Source organism: Leptonychotes weddellii, chromosome 13, assembly GCF_054177405.1.
Source record: "Leptonychotes weddellii isolate Sample4059 chromosome 13, ASM5417740v2, whole genome shotgun sequence".
Taxonomy (NCBI): Eukaryota; Metazoa; Chordata; class Mammalia; order Carnivora; family Phocidae; genus Leptonychotes; species Leptonychotes weddellii.
The window spans coordinates 43,499,659-43,523,182 of record NC_138381.1 but is presented as its reverse complement, the minus strand read 5'-3'; the positions used below and the strand labels follow the sequence as shown (position 1 = coordinate 43,523,182).

At 43.8% G+C, this 23,524-nt stretch overlaps 1 protein-coding gene across 9 annotated transcripts in view; it reads right to left on the bottom strand.

The window, feature by feature from the left end:
* Positions 1 to 4,702: 4,702 nt before the first annotated feature.
* The window catches only part of ANKRD29 (ankyrin repeat domain 29), a 55,075-nt gene continuing 36,253 nt past the window's right edge, over positions 4,703 to 23,524 (bottom strand). For 8 of the 9 annotated variants that reach the window (XM_081801486.1, XM_081801488.1, XM_031029512.2 and 5 more), the window contains 4 exons: positions 17,482 to 17,580; positions 15,832 to 15,927; positions 13,270 to 13,368; positions 4,703 to 7,206 (listed from right to left, as the gene is read on the bottom strand). In XM_081801486.1, coding sequence (XP_081657612.1) covers positions 7,123 to 7,206; positions 13,270 to 13,368; positions 15,832 to 15,927; positions 17,482 to 17,580 — 378 coding nt within the window. In that variant the 3' untranslated portion in view covers positions 4,703 to 7,122. Of the gene's footprint in view, positions 7,207 to 7,866; positions 8,101 to 13,269; positions 13,369 to 15,831; positions 15,928 to 17,481; positions 17,581 to 23,524 lie in introns of all 9 variants that reach the window. The other variant, XR_014139654.1, reaches the window with a different exon arrangement.

The window sequence follows — 23,524 nt, the reverse complement described above, 5'->3', positions numbered from 1 at the left end:
TGCCTAACTTCGGCACAGGTTGCGAACTTGCCCGGTTTCTAATTTGAAGGCTGAAGTTCAATAACAGGAAATGAAGACAGAGCTGGGCCTTTGGGGTACTAGGAGGCAACTGACTTCACCCCGTGATATCTGAGTCCGTGCTGATGGACCCAGCCCTTCTTTGCTTACTTTTTTCACTTTTTCCCTTTGTAGTAGCTCAGGCCGCCAGAGCAAAATACCATAGACTGGGTTGCTTAAACACTTATGGATCTGGGGTGCACGATTCAGCCCATAGCACCCCACCTTTTGCTCAGGGCTGCATTATGACTTTTGGGGCCCTAGGCACCTTTGCTTTTGGGTGCCCCTTCCTCCTTCCAAAACAACCACTTAAAAGTACATTTTAAAACTGGATGGGTATAAAAATGAATATAATACAGGCTGCCTTCATTATTGCATATTCATTATTATTACATTCTTATTTTTCTTCTAATTTTAAAATAGAAACTAAAACATTTTTGTGTGAATTTAGCAGTATCAGGGGCCCGAGGCACTGTGTTTCCTGTGCCTGATGGAGAAGCTGGCCCATTGCTAACATCATAGAACTCCCTGCAGCATTCACAGGCATTGTAAGTTTTGCTGATGGACTGCCTAAAAAAAAAAAAAAAGAGGTCCAGGGCCAGCAAGTGCTGGCCCTAAAAGAAGCCCCTGTAGATAGTAGGAGGTTACCTAGCTGAACACAGATAATAGGAGCAGGTAACCCCCTCACAACACTCTTCTTCTGTCGGACTATGCTTTGCCATTGTCCCCTGATCACACAGACGAGTCCTGATCCAGGGCACTAATTCACCCTTTTTATTGCTGAGTAGTATTCCATGGTATAAAAATACCATGGCAAACATTTGGGTTGTTCCCAGTTTAAGCTTTTATAAATAAACTTACTATGAACATGTCTTTTGTTTGAAATATTCACTCAGTTCTTTTGGATTCTGCAATAGACTTTTAAAACTCCATACTTAAGCCGAATTTTATAGACATCCTCATTTAAAATAGCTGACAGCTATCACTCATGACTTTGGTGCCAGTGGTTAGGACTGACTCAGAAATGGGGGTTCGTTGGTCAGACTTACGGTAAAACATTCTCCTTAGTAAGGACACTTGAGTTGCTGATTGATCCAGCTGTGGGTTGCGTGTGACTTCCGCTCAGAGAGGATGCTACCAACGCGGGAATAACTTGAAAATTGGCCGTCGGTGTCTCACACTGGCATGCCCTTCTCTGTAGGATTCGGTCACACGACACAATTTCCTTCGCCTGAGGTGTTTGGGGTCTGATCTTCCCTACAATAGGGAGTCCAGCTCCTCTAAACCGAAGACTTTCTTTCTTTTTAAGATTTTATTTATTTATTTGAGAGAGAATGAGAGAGAGAGAGCATGAGAGAGGGGAGGGTCAGAGGGAGAAGCAGGCTCAGCCTGATGCGGGACACCATCCAGGGACTCCGGGATCATGACCTGAGCTGAAGGCGGTCACTTAACCAACTGAGCCACGCAGGTGCCCTGAAGACTTTCTTTCTACGGCTATTCTTAAAAGTTCAACTCTGGGAAAGTGAGAGCAATAGCACAATAGCAGCCTTTCCCTTGTTAAAAATCAAAGGGTGAAATCCTAGCGAAGGGAGGACAGACGATGGGGGCTGGGCGGGGGACAACGACTCCGTCTGTTAGCAGAGACAAAGCTGACAAGGCATCCAAGACTCGAAGATCTTTAATAGCTTCCTTCAATTGATAAAAGCATGACTTCATTCAGATTTTAAAATCATCTTAAGGTTTTACTAAAAATAAGGGTGAGGGCACCAGAAAAAGATTCTTAAGACTTTCCAGACCCACTAATGCATCAGTTACGTAACTGAGGGCTAAGTCTAGTTGGAGAGCCTGGAGAAACACCTCTCTTGCCTTGGTTTATTTATCTCACTGTGTTTGGTATGTTAAGCAGACTAAAGACACAAGCTGGGCTGTCAGCCAGTGGAATGTGAAATAAAGTATTCTAATTTTTTCTAGAGAGCACATCGCTTGTTTTTTTTTTTTTTTGTCTGTTTTTCTCCATATTTTGAAGCACAGGTAAGTACAAGAGCCTGAGCTGACATGGACAAAGGCATGTGAAATCCCAATATGGTTGGCTCTGTTACTGTGGGGCCCCACATAGTTCTTTTTTTTAAGATTTTATTTATTTATTTGACAAACAGACACAGCGAGAGAGGGAACACAAGCAGGGGGAGTGGGAGAGGGAGAAGCAGGCTTCCCTCCGAGCAGGGAGCCTGCCGATGCGGGACTCGATCCCAGGACCCTGGGATCATGACCTGAGCCGAAGGCAGACACTTAACTGACTGAGCCATCTAGGCACCCCGGGCCCCCACATAGTTCTATGCACTGATTTTTTAGCATCTTATCACAGTGAAATAACACTCACTAAACTAATTGACCAGCAGAGATAAATGTAGTTTCTCTCATTTTCCCAGGAAGGTAATAAAACATTAACTCACAGGCCCATCAACACTGCGCCACACAGATCTTGAATCTCTATAGTGTGTAGTGTGGCACCAAGTGCAGGAACACCTCATTTTATTGTGCTTTGCTTTATTGTGCTTTGCAGATACTGCATTTTTTTTCTCTCTCTTTTTTTTTTTTTTACAAAATGAAGGTCTGTGGCAACCCTGCATCAAGCAAGTCTACTGGCACAGTTTTTCCAACATTTGCTCACTTCGTGTCTCTGTGTCACAATTTGATAATAAATGCTTGCAATCGTTCAAACTTTTGCATTGTTATTCTATCTGTTATGGTGATTTGCAATCAGTGATCTTGGTGCTGCTATTGTCATTGCTTGGGGGCACCACGAATTGCTCTCCTGTGAGGCAATGAACTTAACTGATAGATGTGTACTCTGATTGTTCCACCCACTGGCCATTCCCTGTCCCAGTCCCTCTCCTCGGGCCTCCCTAGTCCCTGAGACACAACAATATTGAAACTAGGCCAATTCGTAATCCTACAATGGCCTCTAAGTGTTCACGTGAAAGAAGGAGTTGCACGTCTCTCACTTTAAATCAAAAGCTAGAAATGATTAAACTTAGCGAGGAAGGGATGTTGAAAACTGAGGCAGGCTGAAAGCGAGGCTTCTTGCGCCAGTTAGCCAAGTTGTGAATGCAAAGGTAAAGTCCTTGAAGGAAATGGAAAGTACTACTTCCGTGAACACATGAATGATAAGAAAGCCGAAACAGCCTTATCGCTGATACAGAGAAAGTTTGAGTGGTCTGGATAGAAGATCAGACCAGCTACAACATTCCCTTAAGCCAAAGCCGAATCCAGAGCCAGGCCCTGACTCTCTTCAATTCTGGGAAGGCTGAGAGAGGTGAGGAAGCTGCAGGAGAAAAGTCTGAAGCTAGCAGAGGGTGGATCATGAGGTTTAAGGAAAGAAGCCGCCTCCACGACATCAAAGTGCAAGGTGAAGCAGCAAGTGCTGATGGAGAAGCTGCAGCCAGTGATCCAGAAGATCGAACTAGAACAACGGATGAAGGTGGCTAACTGAAGAACAGATTTTCAATGTAGATGAAACAGCCTTCTAGTGGAAGAAGGTGTCATCTAGGACTTTCACAGTTAGAGAGAAGTCAATGCCTGGCTTCAAAGCTTCAGAGGACAGGCTGGGTCTCTTATCAGAGGCTACTGCAGCTGGTGACTTTAACTAGAAGCCAAAGCTCCTTTGCCATTCTGACAATCCTAGGGCCCTGAAGAATTATGCTAAATCTACTCTGCCTGTGCTCTAGAAATGGAACAGCAAATCCTGGATGACAGCCTGTTGTTTTGTTTTTTTTTTAAAGATTTATTTATTTATTTATTTAACAGAGATAGAGAGAGAGCATAAGTAGGCAGAGCGGCAGACAGAGGGAGAGGGAGAAGCAGGCTCTCTGCCGAGCAGGGAGCCCGATGCGGGACTCGATCCCAGGACCCTGGGATCATGACCTGAGCTGAAGGCAGACACTTAACGACTGAGCCACCCAGGCGCCCCACAATCCTTCTATTTCTATTGATGTTATTCATGATCCGCAGACCGCACCCGGTCACTACCCCTGAGGCTCAGCCAGTTCTAGCATTGAAACCACTTTGTGCAATTAGGACCTCAATTTCTTACCCTCTAATCTGCAGTGCAGGCCCACCCCAAAGTGTATCTCTGTGGGATCCCAAGTAGCCTGCCATTTGGGGGAGTGCTCTTGTCCTCTGACTAGGTCTCCTGTGTGGGAGAATGATGAGACAAAACTTTCCTGTGGTTGCCAAGGGTGGGGGCAGCAGGGGAGGGGGGAAGCCAGAATGGCCATGGAGTTCTCCAGATACCTGATGTTATCGATGCAAATATTTACAGTTGTGCAAAACCATCAGTTATTGCAGACAACAAAGCTACTGCATGGGACTGAAGAGCCAGCAGCACCACGGGTAATAAAAATAGAAATTAAGACACACACAGATCAGTATATGGTGATGGATGTGTTAACTAGAAGGGGGGAATCCTTCCACAATGTCTATGGATAGCGAATCATCACAGTGTACATTTCTGTTTTCAAAGTTTCTGTTTTAAGTATCTTCCATGACTCTCCCAGGAATTTTTGTCTGAATGAGAAACCTTGTGGGATCATTACAAAAGTTCTCCATAGTTGAAATAATGAAATCATAAAGCTTAAAGATCTACTCAGGCTTCCAAGTATCAATATATTTACCAACAAAGCTGAATTACTCACTCTAAAATTCCATGCTATTAAAAATCACATAGAAACAATCCACTTCTGATTAAAAACAAACAGGAAAAAAGACCAAAGGCAAGTTGGGTAGTACATTATTTTGAATTAAAACATGGAATATGTCATCAAACAAATGGATGTATTGACAACTTTTTTAGCTCAATTAACAAATGATTTGCATAGGAATTGCTAGTTCTGTCTTAGGATGCAGAGCTCATTGAATTGTGAATTAGATTAACATAAAACAAGAATAAAAAAATAACCATTTACCTGTATGCCAAATAAATGCAATTTTACTTCAAATAGCAGATTTTTGTTCAGTCTTTGGTGAGTGGTTAATATAATCATCTTCCCTGCTATGGATAATGTCATAATCTCACCAGACCGAATGTGATCCTTCTAAGGTAGAGACCTCTTACCTATAGTAGGAAAACCTCCATTAAGTATTGTTAAAGCTACTGGATCCATTTTTATGGTCCTAGAATTGCTCAACATTTTCTGCTTAAAACAATGGGCCAAGGACAACATATCTTAGGGAAAACACTAAGTTTGTGATTTCATCCCATTTTGTCTTTTAGAACTTTGTTATTACTGTCCATCATACTGTTTTGATTTATATCAGTGATGAGCAACCAGTTTTGGCCTAAGGGCTAACAAAGGGGGAAAAAATGGAAAACATTTAAGACCACACTATTTCCTTTTCAAAATGAACATAGTTTTATGAAATTCCCGTGGGGGAAGTGTATTTGTACTACTTCGCTAAGTAAAGGAAAGTCAGTGAAGAAATTGGCACTGCTTTTTAGCTACTAAAAGGTTTATATCCGGGTATTTTAGCAATACAGACAGAACTTTCTTTAATTTTTTATCCAGAAATTAGATTGCAGACTTGTTGCATAGTTAGGCTGTAGACATCTCTGGGGGCTCTGTGGCTTGATCATTACTGCCTTTATTGACTAAAATAAGCTGATTTTTGTTGATTGATTATTTTATTGATCATAACAAACTTTAAGAGAATATATTCTAATTTCAAAAATTATATTCCATCGCTTACTGACTTAAAGATAATGCTTTTAGTACCACTGCAAGTTGGTTAAAAAAAAAAACAACTTTGGCGACTGCATTTCTTTCCATCTTAACATGTCTTTATACAGAACATTGGCTGGAAACCAGAACAGAACATGAAAAGAAAACCAAAGAATATTTAAATAACAGAAATACCATCAGCGTTTATTATGGTAGATTATAGAAAGATGGTCTAATTTGTGAGTGTGCAATTAGGCACTGACTGAGGCATTTAGACACCATTGATTATAAAGTGCATTGAACATAAATTTTGACTCCCCTCCAAGGAATAATTCAATAAAACTCGGGTTTCTTTCTTGGAATCAATCAGCTCAAGAACATGCATAGATGAACACTTATTAAATACTAATAACAGTCTTTTATTACTTATACTCCTGCAATAGAATAGCAACATATTGTACTTGCATATGTCACATTTTATCCAAGGACCTCAAAGTCATTGGGTCAAGCAATAGGATTACACAGCATATTAAGTTACTTAGTTATGGCATGGGAAGCGGATTCCCAACAATAGAACCAAAATAAAAGTTCAAAGAGACAAGCCTAAATTTCCTGTGGTTTGTAATTTTCTGAGTTTCCAAATTTGCCACTCACATCCTACCGTACCTACCATATTGATTCTAGGTAAAAATGATTTTTTATGTGTTAGGAATGAGATGAGGATCACCTCGCAACTAAACAATTTCTCTTTTTTATAGTTCAACAGTCCATCTTGGAAAATCACATGGTGGAATGTCAGAAGTGGCTCTGTAATGTAAATTTACACATCATTGCTTCAGAATCATGGTTACGATCTTTGGGTAGAAGAAAACATTTTACGCTGGAAGGACATACATCTATGTGTAAAATATGAGGGAGCTATATCTCTTAGCACACTTACAATTAACACAAAAGCAGAAGTGCTTTGATTCACTGAAGATCACACTTTCAGTCTTTTAACGGCTTTCATCATCTTGCTTAAACCTCTTCCAGGGTTTAACTCTTAGAGTTTAACGGAGAGACCCAACTTAGTGTGGTTTAAAATGAGTTTCTGTGGACTCCACGAACCTGGCAGGCCCCATAGCATTGGAGTTACTGGCCAGCATGAGAAGCCCATGAAAGTGAGGGCAAGGGGTCCCTGAGCCTTTCTGTTCTTGACTCGGGGCACAGAGCCCAGCTCTCCTTGGTCAGGGACCCAGGGTGGGCATTCTGGGCATTTCCTTGCTTAAAGGAATTTCCAACACTATTTGAAAAGCAATTTCTTTTTGGGCAATGGGGTTTCTATCTTTCAGTGAAATATGGAACTAAGTTAGCTCTTCCTGTGTCCTTCTTTACTTCGGAGGAGACGCAGTATACGTTCATTTTTGGTTAGTTCTGCCGGAAGTTCATTGGCCTGAAAGAAGACAAGACAGGCATTGGTGAATTCTCACAGTTGGGATGGTTTTAGGGACTCCAAAGAGGGGCCCCTCACCCAAACTTGCTCCTCCGCTGGTGAAAAACCCCACTGGACTCACTCTTGTTTTAAGGCCTTAAAGGTCTCCTTTAATCATATAAATATCAGCTGCTATTTTCTTATCTCATCATTAGAGTTCTTTTTCTTTTTTTTTTTTAAAGATTTTATTTATTTATTTGACAGAGAAAGACACAGCGAGAGAGGGAACACAAACGGGGAGTGGGAGAGGGAGAAGCAGACTCCCTGCCGAGCAGGGAGCCCAATGCGGGACTCGATCCAGGGACTCCAGGATCATGACCTGAGCTGAAGGCAGTCGCTTAACCAACTGAGCCACCCAGGCGCCCTAGAGTTATTTTTCTAAGCCATATCTCTAGTACATTGTGATCCCCTGGAGGCCAGGGTCCATGTATGATTAATCGTCATATCCTCATTTCCAGCATAATGCCTGGTGCATCTAGTATGTCCTCAATAAATACTGGTAATGTTAAATTTGATACTTTATATTTAGTATGGGGCAGTGTGTCCGCTAGGGACCTGAGATTCAGGACAGGTATCTGTTGAGAAAACAGAGTTAGGAGGCATTCAGAGAATAAGAGATACCTGGTTAAGAGCAGCTTCTGTGGTCACCACTTCCCCCCATCCCTGGGTTTCACTGAATGTCCTTTCTTCTCATCATGCTGCTGAGACACATTCTTTATGCATCTATTTCATGAGTGGGTCCTTACCCCATGCAATCGACGTTATGGGGCAGTGGTTCTCAAACTTTTTGTTCTCAGGACCTTTTTACACTCTTAAAAATTATTGAGGATCCCAATGAGCTTTTGCTTTTAACTTCTTAGAGATGAAAAGAAGAACATTTAAAAATACCATAATTCATTAAAAATTGTAAATGCACTAGGGTAACATAAATAATACTTACGAAAAACAACCAAATTTTCAAAAACAAAAAAGCTAGTGACAAGAGTAGCATTGTTTAATAGATTTGCATATTTCCTGAGTGTGTAGCTCAACTGAAGACATTTGGATTTTCTTATCTGCTTCTGTATCCAATCTATTGTGATACGTTGTTTTGGTTAAAGCATATGAAGAAAATTCAGCTTTGCACAGATAGGTAGTTGGAAAAGGGAGAAACATTTTAACAGCCTCTTCAGATCGTTGTAGATATCCTCCTTTGATGCTACACCCACACTAAACAAGGGGTAGTTTCTTAAAGGTAACCGCAGTGCGGAATCTGAAACCATATCAATGAGGTTTTTACATTAAAAATCCATAGATCTAATTATCTACAGCTAGAATCTTTCCCCATGTATGATTTGTAACATCACACACTGGCCATTTGGAAAATGTTAGTTCAATGAGATATGCCAAATGTTGACACATTGCATTATACAATCTCAAAAGATCACCTTCATTAATATTAGCGCTGATTCATCAGAAAAGCCTGTATTAAGAAGCTGTCAGACTCACGTGGTGGATACCAGTTGTTCTTTGAAGAAAAAATGGCGCTCTATGGAAAAGCAACTGGCCCACTTTGCTATTCAGACAATGGCGTGAGTGCTTTTCCCTGAGACAACCATTGCGCCTCAGTATACGGCAGAAGGGCTGGATGCATACTTCCATTTCGTTATGTAGAATATTAAAAAGATGTGTAACAAGGGTCCAGATTTAATAAAGGTGAAGCTGTTTACTGCTTCATCAAAGATGTTCTTAAGTAAGTCTGGTATTTGTGTAAAATAATTTACAAAATCTGTACAATGACCCACAGAGTTTTGTAGGATCATTTGCTGGTTTGGTTTATACCCCTGCTTTGATGTGCAAGGTGCCAATAGTTTCACCCACCATTGCTTTTACACCATTAAAGCAAACGCCAGTGTGGTGAAAAGGGCAAATAACATCTTTGTATTATCAAGTGTGCTGTTTTGACTTCTTAAACCTCTTGAAAGGGTCTTGCAGACCCTCAGGGGTCCACAGACCATACTTTGAGAACTGTCGTTACAGATGAATCACGGGATGTTCTTGGGATTTCAGGGGAGGCAGTTAAAGGGTAGAAAGGCACCCTGAATAGGGGAGAGGGCTTGGATGCAGATGTTACCTGTCTCACATATTTTTTCCTCCCATGGCCACACCTGGAACCCCCCTGCTTTATCTGGGACCCCGATCCTAGGTGAAACTCCTGAATTCCCTACCTTCTAGGTTGGGTCCTGCTCTTTGACCCCCACCTGCTAGCTGGGCCCTCACTTGTTGGGCATTATGCACAGAGTTGCTGGGAATTATGTTTGCCACAAAAGGTGGTCTGCTGCACAGCATGTCCTGTGGCTACACCCCAGCCCCCCACAAGGGACCCTTGATGCTGATGCTGGATTGAATTGAGCAGGAAATGACTATGCTATGTTGCTATAGACCAGAGGCCTCTCTAGAGGCTTCAGATTCTATTATTGGTTCCTGCAGGAACAGACATTGTACAGGCCTCATGCCTGGGCCTGCACAGAAATGCCCCTGGTAGATAGACATAAGCTCCATCTAGTCTTGGAGTATATTCAGGAATAACGGAGCTGTTTCATGTGGGTTATTGGTCCTTGGTGAGCAGGTTGGCAGGTAGCCAGAGGATCCTCTATGGTCAGGAGGAAGAGGAGATCTAAGAAGCTGTACTTTATCTACAAGCTTGCTGAGTTACAGCTCCCGTGTGTAACCTTTACCACTGAAAAAGGCTTTATATCCTCAAACCCTGTTGTCACGGTTTGGTCAATCGCATTGCTGCTCCATGTGTCATCCATGTAGTTCTAAAAACCTGGTCTCATGCCTCCTCTCTCCAGGTTGGTCCCCACTGAATTCTCAGGTTGCTGAGGTTGTATGGACTATTATGATGGCTAGTGCCCTAGGCTAGCCCCCAAAGGCCATCTTATTCATTATGGAGCAGGACCACAGGCCCTTGTTCATGATACCACAGCATCAAAACACTCTCTTTCCTCACTGCTCCTGGGAGAACCTGTGTTCTGAGTCCTCAGTTGGGAGTATTGGGAACACGGGCTGGCACCCATGGGGACAGCTACAGTGTGGGGAGTGGCCATTGGGGCCATTGGTTACCCTCTCCTGAGGCATCAGCGTCACAGTCCCAGAGCAGAACTCCACCCCTGGAGCAGAAGATTGCTTCTGTATTAGCTTAGAAGTCATTTCCTCTGGGAAGCCTCCCGTAGCATCCATTACTCCCTACTGATAGCTCGTGACTGTATTGCAATTTCTTTTTTTTTTTTAAGATTTTATTTATTTGATAGAGAGAGATAGAGAGAGCCAGAGAGCACAAGCAGGGGGAGCAGCAGAGGGAGAGGGAGAAGCAGGCTCTCCGCTGAGCAGGGAGCCTGATGTGGGACTCGATCCCAGGACCCTGAGATCAGGACCTGAGCTGAAGGCAGACGCTTAACCGACTGAGCCACCCAGGCGCCCTGTATTGCAAATTCTTGTTTGTTTGTTTTTTTTTTTAAGATTTTATTTATTTATTTGACAGAGAGAGAGATAGCGAGAGCAGGAACACAGCAGGGGGAGTGGGAGAGGGAGAAGCAGGCTTCCCGCCGAGCAGGGAGCCCGATGTGGGACTCGATCCCAGGACCCTGGGATCATGACCTGAGCCGAAGGCAGATGCTTAACGACTGAGCCACCCAGGCGCCCTCAAATTCTTGTTTAATTGTCTTCATTCTGCAGTAAACTCTGAGCTCTTTGAAGGCAGAGACAAATGGGAACTCCATTCACCACTGTCTCCCCAGTACACAGCACCGTGTGTGTTATCTAGTAGGTACTCAGTATGTGTTGAATGAATGAAGGCGAAGAATACCGCCTTCAAGAGTCCTGGGTGGCTGCCCGAATCCCAGCACCCTTGCTTCTAGAGCTGCCTCTAAGAGGCTGGCTTCTTTGGGGTGGCCGGTGGATGGGTGGGATGGGGGTGGGGTTCCCTGGCAACAATTCCCAGCTCTCTAAGGGCTGCTGGTGTATGAAACTCCGGCGTGAGCAGTCTCTCTATATAGCTCTATATATTCAAGTAACTTTAGGGACAATCCAAAGTCCAGCATTTTGGTCACTGGAAATTCCCCATAAACCTTATTGCTGAAATCCCAGGAGACAGACAAAGAATTGCATGTTGTTTCAGTTTCCATAGCTACTGGATGGCTTAGCAAGAAAGATCAATCTCTTTAAGAAGTCTGTGACCAGGGTCTAAAGATAAGAGCACAGCTGCTTTCAGCTGCCTTATCACACAGCCAGGCCAGCTAATGGAAAACAAATCGGAGTATCTCAGGAAGAGATAAGCAGATCAAGCACTCTAATGGTAAGAACAAGGAAATAATAACTCCACATGCTAAGAAAATGAAAATAAAAGACTCTTGGCATGTTGTCTAATTGCACCTCTTAATGGTTCCTTTTCAAAATGTCATGAAAAAGGTTCTATGTGTTTGCTTTTATTATTAAAGAAATTAACACAGCAATAGATACTTACAAAAGCTCAAATAGCATATACGTATAAAGTGAAAATTGCTTTTCATACCTTCCTTTATTGATAAGCACCGCTCCTACTTCCTCCTTTATTTTTTTTTCAAGATTTTATTTATTTATTTGACAGAGAGAGACACAGAGAGAGAGGGAACACAAGCAGAGGGAGTGGGAGAAGGAGAAGCAGACCTCCTGCGGAGCAGGGAGCCCGACACAGGGCTCGATCCCAGGACCCTGGGATCATGACCTGAGCCGAAGGCAGACGCTTAACGACTGAGCCACCCAGACGCCCCTTTCCTTTTCTTTTTCTTTTTTTTTAAAGATTTATTTATTTATTTATTTGACAGAGAGAGACACAGCGAGAGAGGGAACACAAGCAGGGGGAGTGGGAGAGGGAGAATGCGGGGCTCAATCCCAGGACCCTGGGACCATGACCTGAGCCGAAGGCAGACGCTTAACGACTGAGCCACCCAGGCGCCCCTACTTCCTCCTTTATTTTTTTTTTAAGATTTTATTTATTTATTTGACAGAGAGAGACACAGAGAGAGAGGGAACACAAGCAGAGGGAGTGGGAGAGGAAGAAGTAGGCTTCCCGCTGAGCAGGGAGCCCGACCCGGCGCTCGATCCCAGGACCCTGGGATCATGACCTGAGCCGAAGGCAGACACTTAACCGATCAAGCCACCCAGGTGCCCCTACTTCCTCCTTTAAAAGTTCATATTTTAGTGTTCTCTCAAGATCTTCCCTCCCCCAGAGATGCTGCCCTCCTCCTCCAAGGTTCTACACTTGACTGCTAATGCAGATGTTGAATAGGAAAAAATGGGTATTGGGCATCTTCCCACCTCCACGTTTGACCTAACTGTAAACTAAGGATTTTGGCCTATAAAAATATGGGTTGGTTCACAACAGTGGCGCAAAGTCCTGTTAACAGTGTAAGAGCAACATTTCCCCCTTTCTCTTCTACTCTCCAAAGAAAGCTCAAGCAGTTGTCAAGATATGCACATCTGACGTATGTAGGATAGCAATTAACTACCAGGGCTTTGACTTTTTTAGGACACTTCTCTGATGATGGAACCCCATAACTCTACTCCCCGCAATTACTACTCCCCACCCCGTCTTGGGAGGCTGCACCATTGTTAGCTCACAACCATGGACGATAGACACAGGGTTTTTAGCATAATTCTCTGGATCCAGATGCACTGCTCGTTCCTACTACGGACAGCCTGTATGCCCTCACTATGCCGAGGTATGAAGAGAGGGGCTGGGGCCAGCCTGAGGGATGAGACTCCTGTCGGAGCTTTGCTCTTCCTCCCAGTCCCTTTCAAAGGCACGTCAGCATCTAATAGAGTGTCCTCAGGTCCACAGCACACAGCACTCAGTCTAAGTACTGCCAATGTTTTTTTTCCAAGTGAAACAAGAAATCTGGCCCAGGGTGCACGGGACGGGTTATCTTGGCTTAGGTAGAAACTGCCTATCTCTTTGCACAGGTGCCCAGAGGAGTTAAAACATAGGGAAGGAAAGGCTGGTACCTTGTTTCTCAGGGCTGGGTCCGCCCCTGCTTCCAGGAGCAGCGCGACTGTTTTAGTATTCCCACTGAGTACTGCCGCGTGGAGGGCCGATGTCCCATTCTAAGAGAAAACGACAGTGTGTGTCAGGAGTGGGCTCACAGCCATCAGCACCGAGCCTGGCTTTCATCATAAACCAGCCTGAGTGAGGAGACCCAGGTTGGAGCTTTGCTCTTCCTCACAGTCCCTTTCCAAGGCACATCGGCATCTAATAGTGTCCTCAGGTCCACAGCATATGGTCAGTACACATACTGCCAACGTCCTTTGGCAAGTGAAGCCAGAAATCTGGCCCGGGGTGCACGTGACTTCAGGATCAGTCCATCAGTTTTAAATATATTAGAATTTGGGGCGCCTGGGTGGCTCGGTTGGTTGAGCGACTGCCTTCGGCTCAGGTCATGATCCTGGAGTCCCGGGATCGGGTCCCACATCGGGCTCCCTGCTCGGCAGGGAGTCTGATGCTCCCTCTGACCCTCCCCCCTCTCATGCTCTCTGTCTCTCATTCTCTCTCTCTCAAATAAATAAATAAAAAATCTTAAAAAAAAAAATTCTTAAATATATTAGAATTTGCTGCAGCAAAAGCAGTAATGCTATGTCAAACATTTTGCCTTTTTCTTCAAGGACAACATATATAGTTTTCATGCTTCCAGCGAGGCTGGAGAAATGGCTGGCAAGCCAACAGGCCGACCTGTCAGCCCAGCTACCTGCACTCCACTCACTCAGGTGGGTGGGAGCACCACTGTGGGGTTACAGAGCATGAGCGTGTGGGGTAAGGAAACCCCCAAGCCCTGAGATGGAGAATTTTTGAGCATAGAAGGGTCCGGTGGGTGGGTTGCTGACATTTTATGAAATGTACTGCAAATATTTATTGAACTAAGGAAGCATCTATGTGCAGCACGTAGCCAGATTCTGGGAGGGGAGAGGAAGAGAATGTAACAAGCCTGATATAAGAATGATGGGCAGTCACATGACAACTGTTCTGTAGACATGCATATGTCTACAAAAGCATCTAAATGCAAGCTTATTTTCCACATTAGCTACTTATAATAATAATAATAAGCTACTTTATTTTATAAAAGACTAAAATACAATGCCCATAAAAAAATTCCAGCAAAGTAGCATTTTCCTTTCCAAAGCAGCATGTTTGCTTTTTAACATGTATGACAACTCACTTGTCTGGTAACATTTCACCCATCTAAATTTTCACCAACTTGTCAACTTCATCTATTTGCAACATGGCTAAGAATAAAATACCAAGCCGAAAAAGAGCTCTTTGAAACGAGATAGGTATTACAAAGTCCATTTCTGAAGCTCATTTCTTTTATTCATAGAGAGTTCCCTTTCATAGACCATTTATTCTTACTTTACATACAGTGTTAATGAATGTAGGTTTCCCGCTTCCAAGCTCATGGAAGATTAGAAGTCGCTCACTGGGACAGAGAGAGGGGCCAGCATTCTGACAACAGCAGTCCTGTATCAGCTGATCACGAGACTAGAGCCTAAATATATAAAGATCCGATACAGAGTGTCCAAAAAGCCTCTGGGATCATTCAAGGACAGGTTGACTTTTTATACATCAATAAAGCCCAAGGAAACATCCCCCAAAATGCTAAGCCACTGTTCCAAGTTTAGAACAGATTTCCTGTCCTCAATTTAAGAAAACAATAGTGTAAACTAGGGGTCCGCAAACTACAGCCTGTGGGCCAAATCGAGCCTGCCGCCTGTTTTTCTACGTCCTAACAAGCTAAGATTTAAAAAAATAAATAAATAAAAGAATACTACATGAAAATATGAAATTCCAGAAATCCAATGTCCATAAATAGTGTGTTAGTGGAATGCAGCCATCCTTTGCCCCCATGGCTGCTTTCATGCTACAACAGTAGAGTCGAACAGTTCCAACAGAGACTCTATGGCCCATGAAGCCTAAAATATTTACTCCCTGGCCCTTTATTGAAAAAGATTGCCAACCCCTGGTATACACTGTAACTGAGAAATATCTTAGTCTGAAAGGGTTAAAATTTAAAAAAGGGTTTTGGGGCTCTGTTTCCTGGCAGACCCAGCTCTCCAGAATGACACATTCTTTGAGGTGTCCAGATACGTGAGGCTTATTTTCTTTCACCTAAGATAATAATGTGGTTCTTTGCTGCAGATAACGAAGGGAAGAAACATGAGCACCTGTCCCCCATGTTTCCTGGGACACAAATCATGTGTTTCATGAGTGGTGGAAGATTTTAGTCCAATGATATATATATCAAAATAGTTTACTTTCCAAGGTAGTGATTTAATTACTACTAATTTTTTTTTTTTTCTGGGAAACTAAGTAGCAACAGACTCTGGTTCACTCTTCTTACCACCCTGCCATTTCAACCAGTGCTAATGAATCTCCAACATTAAGAAGCTGTAGGTAAGTTCTTTCAAGAATGCAACTAACCATGTGAATTATACTCAGCTTCTGCAGTGCTCAGGTATGCGCTTCTTAATTTTTAGCCTCTCTTTTACAGATTGGTAAAATTTCTCTTTAAGTCTTACCTTCAAAATACCAAGGGTGGGTGAGAATTTCAGCAACTCTTCTATAACATCGTTATAGCCTTTGTTGGCTGCTTTGAGTAATGCTGTTGTACCATCCTTAACAGAGAGGAAAAGAAAAGTTGCCTATTAATGTGTGTTGGCTAAGAACTAAATGTTAGTTGAGAACCGGGAATATGCTTGTCAGAACAGGTGAAAGGAGTAAACCAAAGTATGAGTGGGCCATGTCTCTTAATCTAGGAGCATTTTAGAGCATATTCAGTTCTGCCTGAAAGAATGCTAGACGAAATATGTGACTTATTATCTTAGAACCCTGCCATTTGGGAATTCAGACTCTTCCAGTCCCTTAGGACACTGGGTAAGGGGCGAGGGGAATATCAAGAGTATATTTTAAGACACAGATGGACCAAAGAGGTATTGTCTGCAGTTCGTGACTTAGTGGAAATTAATGTTAAACTATTTTTAATGACTTAAATAATTACCGAACTGTATTTACTGTTTTACATTTTGAATCTGCTTTTCTTTTTGCTTTGTCTTATACACAACCTTGCTCTACTGTGCCCTAGGTATCTGTCTGTGGGGGTTGGGGGTGGGTAGGTGGTGAGTAGGAAAGGGATAGATTGAAATCTGTTAAAAAAAAAATGCAAAAATTTATATTCAGCTTCTGTCATCACTTTTTGGCCTGGGAAGAGATTTTCCAAATTCCGTTTTTTCCCCCTGCTTTTACATATCAATTGCTGTATTTGGAGGATTCAGCTCACAGAATTCTGTAGTAAAGGAAATATCCCAGCCTGCTCTAAACGTTTAGCTGGAATCAGGAAGAAAGAAAATGAGATTAGAGGGTTTTTCTTTTCTGGTTTCAGAGATGTGGGAAGAAGAGATAGAGTGGGAGAGAGGACAGTGAAGTAGGCAGGAGTGTGTCTTTACCCCTTTCTGGGCTCAGACATGAAGAAGGGAGGTGGGTCACATACGCAAGGGTAATACTTACAGACACTGTAAGAACCAAACCAAACCCAAAAAGCAGATGGCATAGTGTGGTCAGGCAGCAGGGTCTCCCCAAGCTGCCCTTAGTTTCTACGGGCTACAGGGCCTGCTGTGGGGCCCATCGAGGCAGACTTAGGTGACATTAGCATTATTAGGTGGAGGCCAATGGCGGATGTGGTGCAGGGGTCTGCAGCTGGGGAAGCCGGATGAGGTGGAGCCCCAGGAGCACTGCTGGACCCCAAAACACAGAGGTTGCGCCCCGACCTGCACTGCGGTCCAGGGCCAGCAGGAGGCGCAGCTCAGGCGTACGCGCAGCCGCTAGGGACAACCCCAAGGACAGCCCGAGGCCCGGGCTCCTACCTCCCGCATCCTCCCGGTTTCATCCAGGAGTCAGCTCAGGTGGAGGAGGATCTCCGAGGATGAAACATCTTTCCCTTAGGGAGACTGGGTAGCACTTGCTAAGTTTCAGCTGACTCGGACATTTACTTTGTTTTCCTATTGAAGAGCCGGTGGACGTTGGGAGAAAACCCAGGGGAGATACAGATCAAATAAAGGCGCGTTTTCTCCGCACGTCAGGGTTGAATTTTGGAGCTCCGTCGGTACATGCACTACCCGCGCCCTACAACCCCGCCCCAGCCCCCACGTGCTGCAGCTGAGGCTCAGACTCACGTTGCGGGCAGCGTCCCGGTCGGCTCCGCGCAGCAGCATCACCCTCACCACCTCGCTGTGGCCCATCTGCGACGCGATCCACAGCGGCGCCGTCCCGTCCTGCCGGCGAGGGGACACGCTTGCTCCCACCGGGCCACCCAGCAGCCGCCGAGCAGCAAGGTAGCACCCACAAACAACCTCCCGACGACACATGAGGACGGAGATTTTAACGCATTTACACAGACGGGCATTTGGTAGTGCCTGGAACACCTGCGTGATTGCCAATATTCGGGTTTGGGCTTATAACAGCCATTTTATGGCAGGATCTTTGGGCTCATAGTATGGTGCGGGACTTCAGGGAACACGGAGTGGGAAAGCGGTTGAGTTGCTCACCAAGGCAGAACCAGATTTGACAAACCCAGCGAGGAGAGGCCAGCATGTGTTTATTTCCCCCAGATTCTGTCAGTTTGTTTGCTTTACTGGTGGGTTCACACAACACACTCTGCTTAGTGTGGGCCCTCGTTCCCACAGGAGAGAGGGCAGTTTTCTTGGAGATGTGTGAGGGTCACGGAACTAAAGACATTTCTCCCACTCTTCTATTCTGGTGTCTAGAATTCCCCACAGCCAGTCATTTTCAGGGACTTTAGTTTTATGCAGGATGTGATACGATTTCTTCTGGGAGGGGATGCACACTAGCGAGTTATAGCAGGGTGACATTTATTGGTAATATTTCCTGAGTATTGTGCCCCCAAAGCGCCTGTTCTGTGAGCATGAGGCCATGAAGCAGAGAGGTGTTGCTCCAGAGAAGAAAAGGTGAAACATCCAAGGGAGGGAGAAGGATTTAATAGGAGGGTGGCTCCTGCCAGACAGAAAGGAAAACAGAAAACCCTTCTAGTGCTGGAAGGAAGCTCTAGAGAGGGCGTGAGGGAGATGGAGGTCAGACGTGTGCGTCTGCGTTTTCCTCCTGGCTTGAATCTGGGTTAGGTAAGCAACCAGGTAAATTATGGTGAATTCCAGATGGAAAAGGATTTTCTCCTGTTCTTGGGATGAAACCCAGGAAAACTGCAAGCCTCTTAGAGAAGCTCTGCTCCTGGCTGGTGCCTGAGAGAGAGAACAGAAATGGGTGAAGGAGTCTGGGCCAATGGGCCCGAGACATCCCCCAGTACCCCTGGTCCTCATCAATGAGACATCTGTGCACCCAGGAGAAACTGGAAGTGCTGGGTAAACAGTGGCCTGGAGTCAGCCTGGGGATGGGAAGATAAGGCCATAGAAGATCATGATTTCACATGACAGGCCAACAAGATACCAGTGCAGGATGCTCACAGACAGGAAAGGCTGGACAAACCAGCCCAAGGACCAGACATGAGTGTCCCCACCTCACCTTAATGCCTGGGTGGTAGTCTGACCTCTGAGGACTTAGGCCACTTTGGAGGGAAGGGCAAGGAGGAGGGCGGAGGAACCATAACTCACTAAACTTGGGCTCTGAGGTAATGAAGGTAATATGGCCCCCTGGGACTGTTTTGGTCAGATAAGACTGAATTACTCATCAGTGGGAATGGTGGCTGAAGAGCAGGATGATTCATTAGAGAACATAAAGTTTCATTTTCTGCTGTAGTATATAATTTCAACTCCAGTCTACTAGCCACAGCAGACACAGGATTCTTGCCCATTGCTGTCCTGGCAAAGGGAAAGAGGACAAAGAGGCCTGAGTGGGGTGGTGGAGGATGGCAAATCAGGAGCCTAGAAGGATCCAGGGGTGCTGAGGGATGGTAGGAGGACACTGGCACCCCTGTGTCTTGGGAGAGATGGGGAAGAGGTGCTGAATGAAACAGGGTGGAAGAAGGACAAACACCTGGAGCCACTTCACGCTTTTACAAGGGCTTTGTATCTGGTTATTTATTATTAGCAATAGAAATAATACCTTACTTTGTACTTTCATTTACAAAGCATGTCTACATTCATTACTTAATTTGATTCTCCCAATTTAGAATCATTCATTCCTTCATTCATTCAACCAACCAACAATTACTAAGTATCTTCTAAGTCTCCGGCAGAATACTAAGGAATGGTATGGTCTCTGGTCTCAAAGGAACTCAGTCTAGTGGAGAAGAGACATGGACATTTCAGGATGACTACAGTGCTATAATAAAGTATGGACAAAAGTGCCCAAGATGAGCCAGGAGAGGGGCCTGCTTACTGTGTGGGGGTTATGGCAGTCAGTTGGGGTGATATCTGAGCTGGGCCTTAAAGGAGGACTAGAATTTTGCTAGGTGGGGGGTGGGGGAGGACATTCCATGCAGAAGGAAGAGCATTTGCAGTCGCAGCGGCTTGGACAGATGTGGTTGGTTCAGGCAGGGTGGGAAATCCAGCAGATTGCGGCCCAAGGGGTGTGCGCTGGAACAGGGGCAGGGCGGGGCGGAGGCAGGGTGCTGGAAGCTCTTCTCCCTCCTTGCCTGCTCTGGGCTCACTTGTTCTTTGTCACTATCTCCACTAGAGGGCAGGCAAGGAAAGGCAGCTGGCCGCAAAGAGGCCAGCCAGTGGCTTGTTCAGTGTGCCTTCCAAGGGCTTGCTTGTTAGTAAAATGATCTTAATTGATACTAACATGTGGAAAAGTGTTGAGAGGTGGTATATTGGGAACAAATATTAATAGCATCAATTCATAACAGTAATGCCAACATTGAACTTTTATCACTTTAACTGCAATAGTCATGGTAGGTGGAAAAAGAAGCTGCCATTTTCGGGTTATGAGACCTTAGGCAAATCACCCTGAGCCTCTGTTCTCTTCTGCAAAAATGTTAGCCCCCCAGAGATACTCATGGAAACATGTAGGAAGGTGCTGAGCACAGGACTGGTGAGCGCGTGCTTAGAAAATACAGTCACTGAATCTGCGTATTTATCATGAAAAACAATAAGCACCTTAATTTGTACTTTTGTTTAGAAAACACTCCACATGCTTTATTTGATTTTCCTAATTTTCCTGTGAGATAACTGATTGAACAGGTGGGAATGATTGGTAAAATGACATTTGTGGTTAAATCCAGGAACTTGAATGTGAGTTGGAGCGTTACTGTCAAATCAAAGTACTTATTATTTGATTATCTGGTTTGTGGAGAGAAGTTTTTCCCTTCTTCTGTACACCTCAGTTCCTGTTTTCTCTTGTTTTTTCCTATGAAAATGATAGAAATTAAGTCAACTTGGCTCCTTTTTGTTGAGTTTTGAGAGAACTGGAGTAGGAAACACATTTAAAAATTTATGCTTTTGAATACGTCCTGACAAAAATATATAGTTTTAAAATACGTTAAAACAAATAAATCACAGTGAAATAAATTACAGGAAGTTAGGACCTCTCTGGTACCTTTTTAAGAAAAGGAAATAGGACACTTAACTTGAAGAACATGAGATTCACAGGGTTATGACCGCTGTCATTTACTATCTGTGTGCAAACCAAGCAGAAAAGGATTTAGACCGATTTCGCATACCAAGTGGCACAAAGAGGGCTGATGGGTAAAAGCTATGCAAGACTTTGGCTCAGTGTAAGACAGAGGTGGTGATGAGGGCTGGTTAAAGACTCAATAGTAGTAATGAGTCCCCCACGCCTGGAGGGGTTCAGCAGTGGCTGATTACCACTCAGCAGGATTGTTAGAGGATTTATGTATCTGATAGATGGTTACACAGGTGACTTGTACAGTTCCTTCTGACTGGGTTATATCCCCTCCTTCCATCTGAGATAATATTTTCAAGTATGCTCTAATACATTTTTATAGATAGATCATATCATGAGACGGAGCTTATGACATGATTTGTATTAGAAACTAAATGTTGGATCATTTTAGTTAGGGTCCTAAAGATTATTTAGAAAAAGTATTAAAACCATTTTGTTCCATGGGAATGAATATATTTAGTGGCACTAGTTCTTTGTTTCTGCTGCTTCTAGTCCTATATGAAACACATATATAGAACTGTTGAATCACTATATTATATACCTGAAACTAATATAACACTGTATGTTAACCATACTGGAATTAAAGTAATAATAACAGAACCCCCCAAAGAACCCCTGGAGTTCAGGGAGTGTAAGTGACTTGCTCAAGGTCATGCACTTAATAAGCAAAATGGACTGTGTTTCATTTCCTTAAGTTATCCATATCCTCATAACTCACAAGCTGCTCCCCACCCAGAGACGTGGCTGTGGTTCCCCAGCTGGCTCTTATAGTCTTCCTGGGACTGGTGTCCTGGCCATGAGTCCAGGCCCTGCATCTGAGCCTTGTTCTAGTTTGCAGCCACCGATCACTATGTCTTTGGCCTTCTAGGCCTCACTGGAGCTCTGCTCAAACCATGGGGTATCTTCTGGAGTCAATATACCTTTTCAGAGGTCCTACCATGTGCAGAGGGCATGCAAGCAATGGGGCCTCCCTGTTGCTGTCTGCTTCCACCCCAAGCCCTCAGGACACTGCATCAATCAGTTAGCCCTACTTTCTCCCATTGCCCACCACTGGGTCTGCCCCTCCAAGCTTGCAACCTGGGACGACCAGCACTATCCGGACCCCAGCATCTCTGCATACAGTGCAAACCAAGGCTAAAGAAGACATTTTATGACATGCCCTTTCTGTCAGGCTTCAAAGAGAGCCTGATTAGCACACTGAGAGGACAAGTTAGAGATGAGTGATGACAGGCCAGACTCAGCCCTGGGTAAACACTCAGACCTCTGCCACTCTATGAAAGTACTGTTTAATAAGGTGGATGAATTGCATTGGGAAAAGCATATATCAAAGAATTTTGTTGATAGAAAAACAAACTAGCCATCTTAGCTCGTGATTAAAAAGGCTTGACGTGTGTATCAACTCTACATGCTGCAGTCACATAGAAAGAACTGAAGATGAGTTTTTAGCTTGACTATAGAGTACAATGATCTCAGTGACTCTTGACCTCTTTAGGATGAACGAGGAGGAAATATTTTTCAAGTTTCAAATCAAGAGCTTAGTCTTTCCAAAGTCTGCCTATGGATTTGAGGTTCTGATTCCTTCTCACAAAAGCCCTAGAGAGGTTTTCAGTTAGTTCATCCATGATAGTTACAAGGAAGACCATTCCTACTACTGTTCAGATTCCCTGCAGCTCAGATCAAAGGTCAGCTGAATAATTTCAGTGCAACTCTGTTAACATGTTGCCCAGGGTACCATAAAATATAGGGACCCCAGAGAATGGCAAGGAAAAAAAAATCATAAATCAGATTTTTCTAAAAACATTAAGAAATGAAATCGGGCAAACATCCTTGTCTTTGTTTTATAAATTCAAGAATTTTCTGACAGGGACTCCGTGTGTCAGCTGAGATTTCAGAATACACTGGTGTCCAAATGCCCTGCCGATGTCATATTCTACCATTCACGGGCCATTTTAATGGAAACTTTTAATTATACTTTTTTTTAACCTCCTCATAACTTTTGACAAAGTCAGCCAGGACTGCTATCACTTTTGCCATATTTATGACACTGCTAGTTTTCTAGGAAGGGAATTAAATATGCAGAGTTTACTTTTTTGTTGTTTTTTTTTGCAGAGTTTACAGTTTCAAAGAAGACAGAACTTGGGCTAGTCTGACCTGACTAGACAACCTTTCATTATTAGCTCATGGCAGGTAATAAAAAGATTATGGCTTGAAGGTAGAGTGGGGTGAATGTACCCTATAAAAAGGAAAAATTCCATTGCTTTTTTTCCTTCAAAGCTATTCTTATTTTACAAAACACCGTTTTCCTGAATAACCATCTTTTCAGAGTTGGATTCATAATTCCAAACAATTGCATTAGATGCAGTCTTTGAAAGGCATGTCACTTGCTCTTTGATCCGAGGGAGGGGTCCTCCCACGGCCGGACTAGGTCGTTTGCTTTGACCAGGTCATCCTCACTGTGACGAATGAAAACAGCTGTGGGGTGGGGCCGCCATGGTACTGTTAGCATACTCTTTAATTTCTTGGTTTCGGCATCATCCTATTACTCAACTTGGGTTCGAGTGGTCACAATCCATGCACTATTTGAAATATAATCTCTTTTTTTTTTTAAATTTTATTATGTTA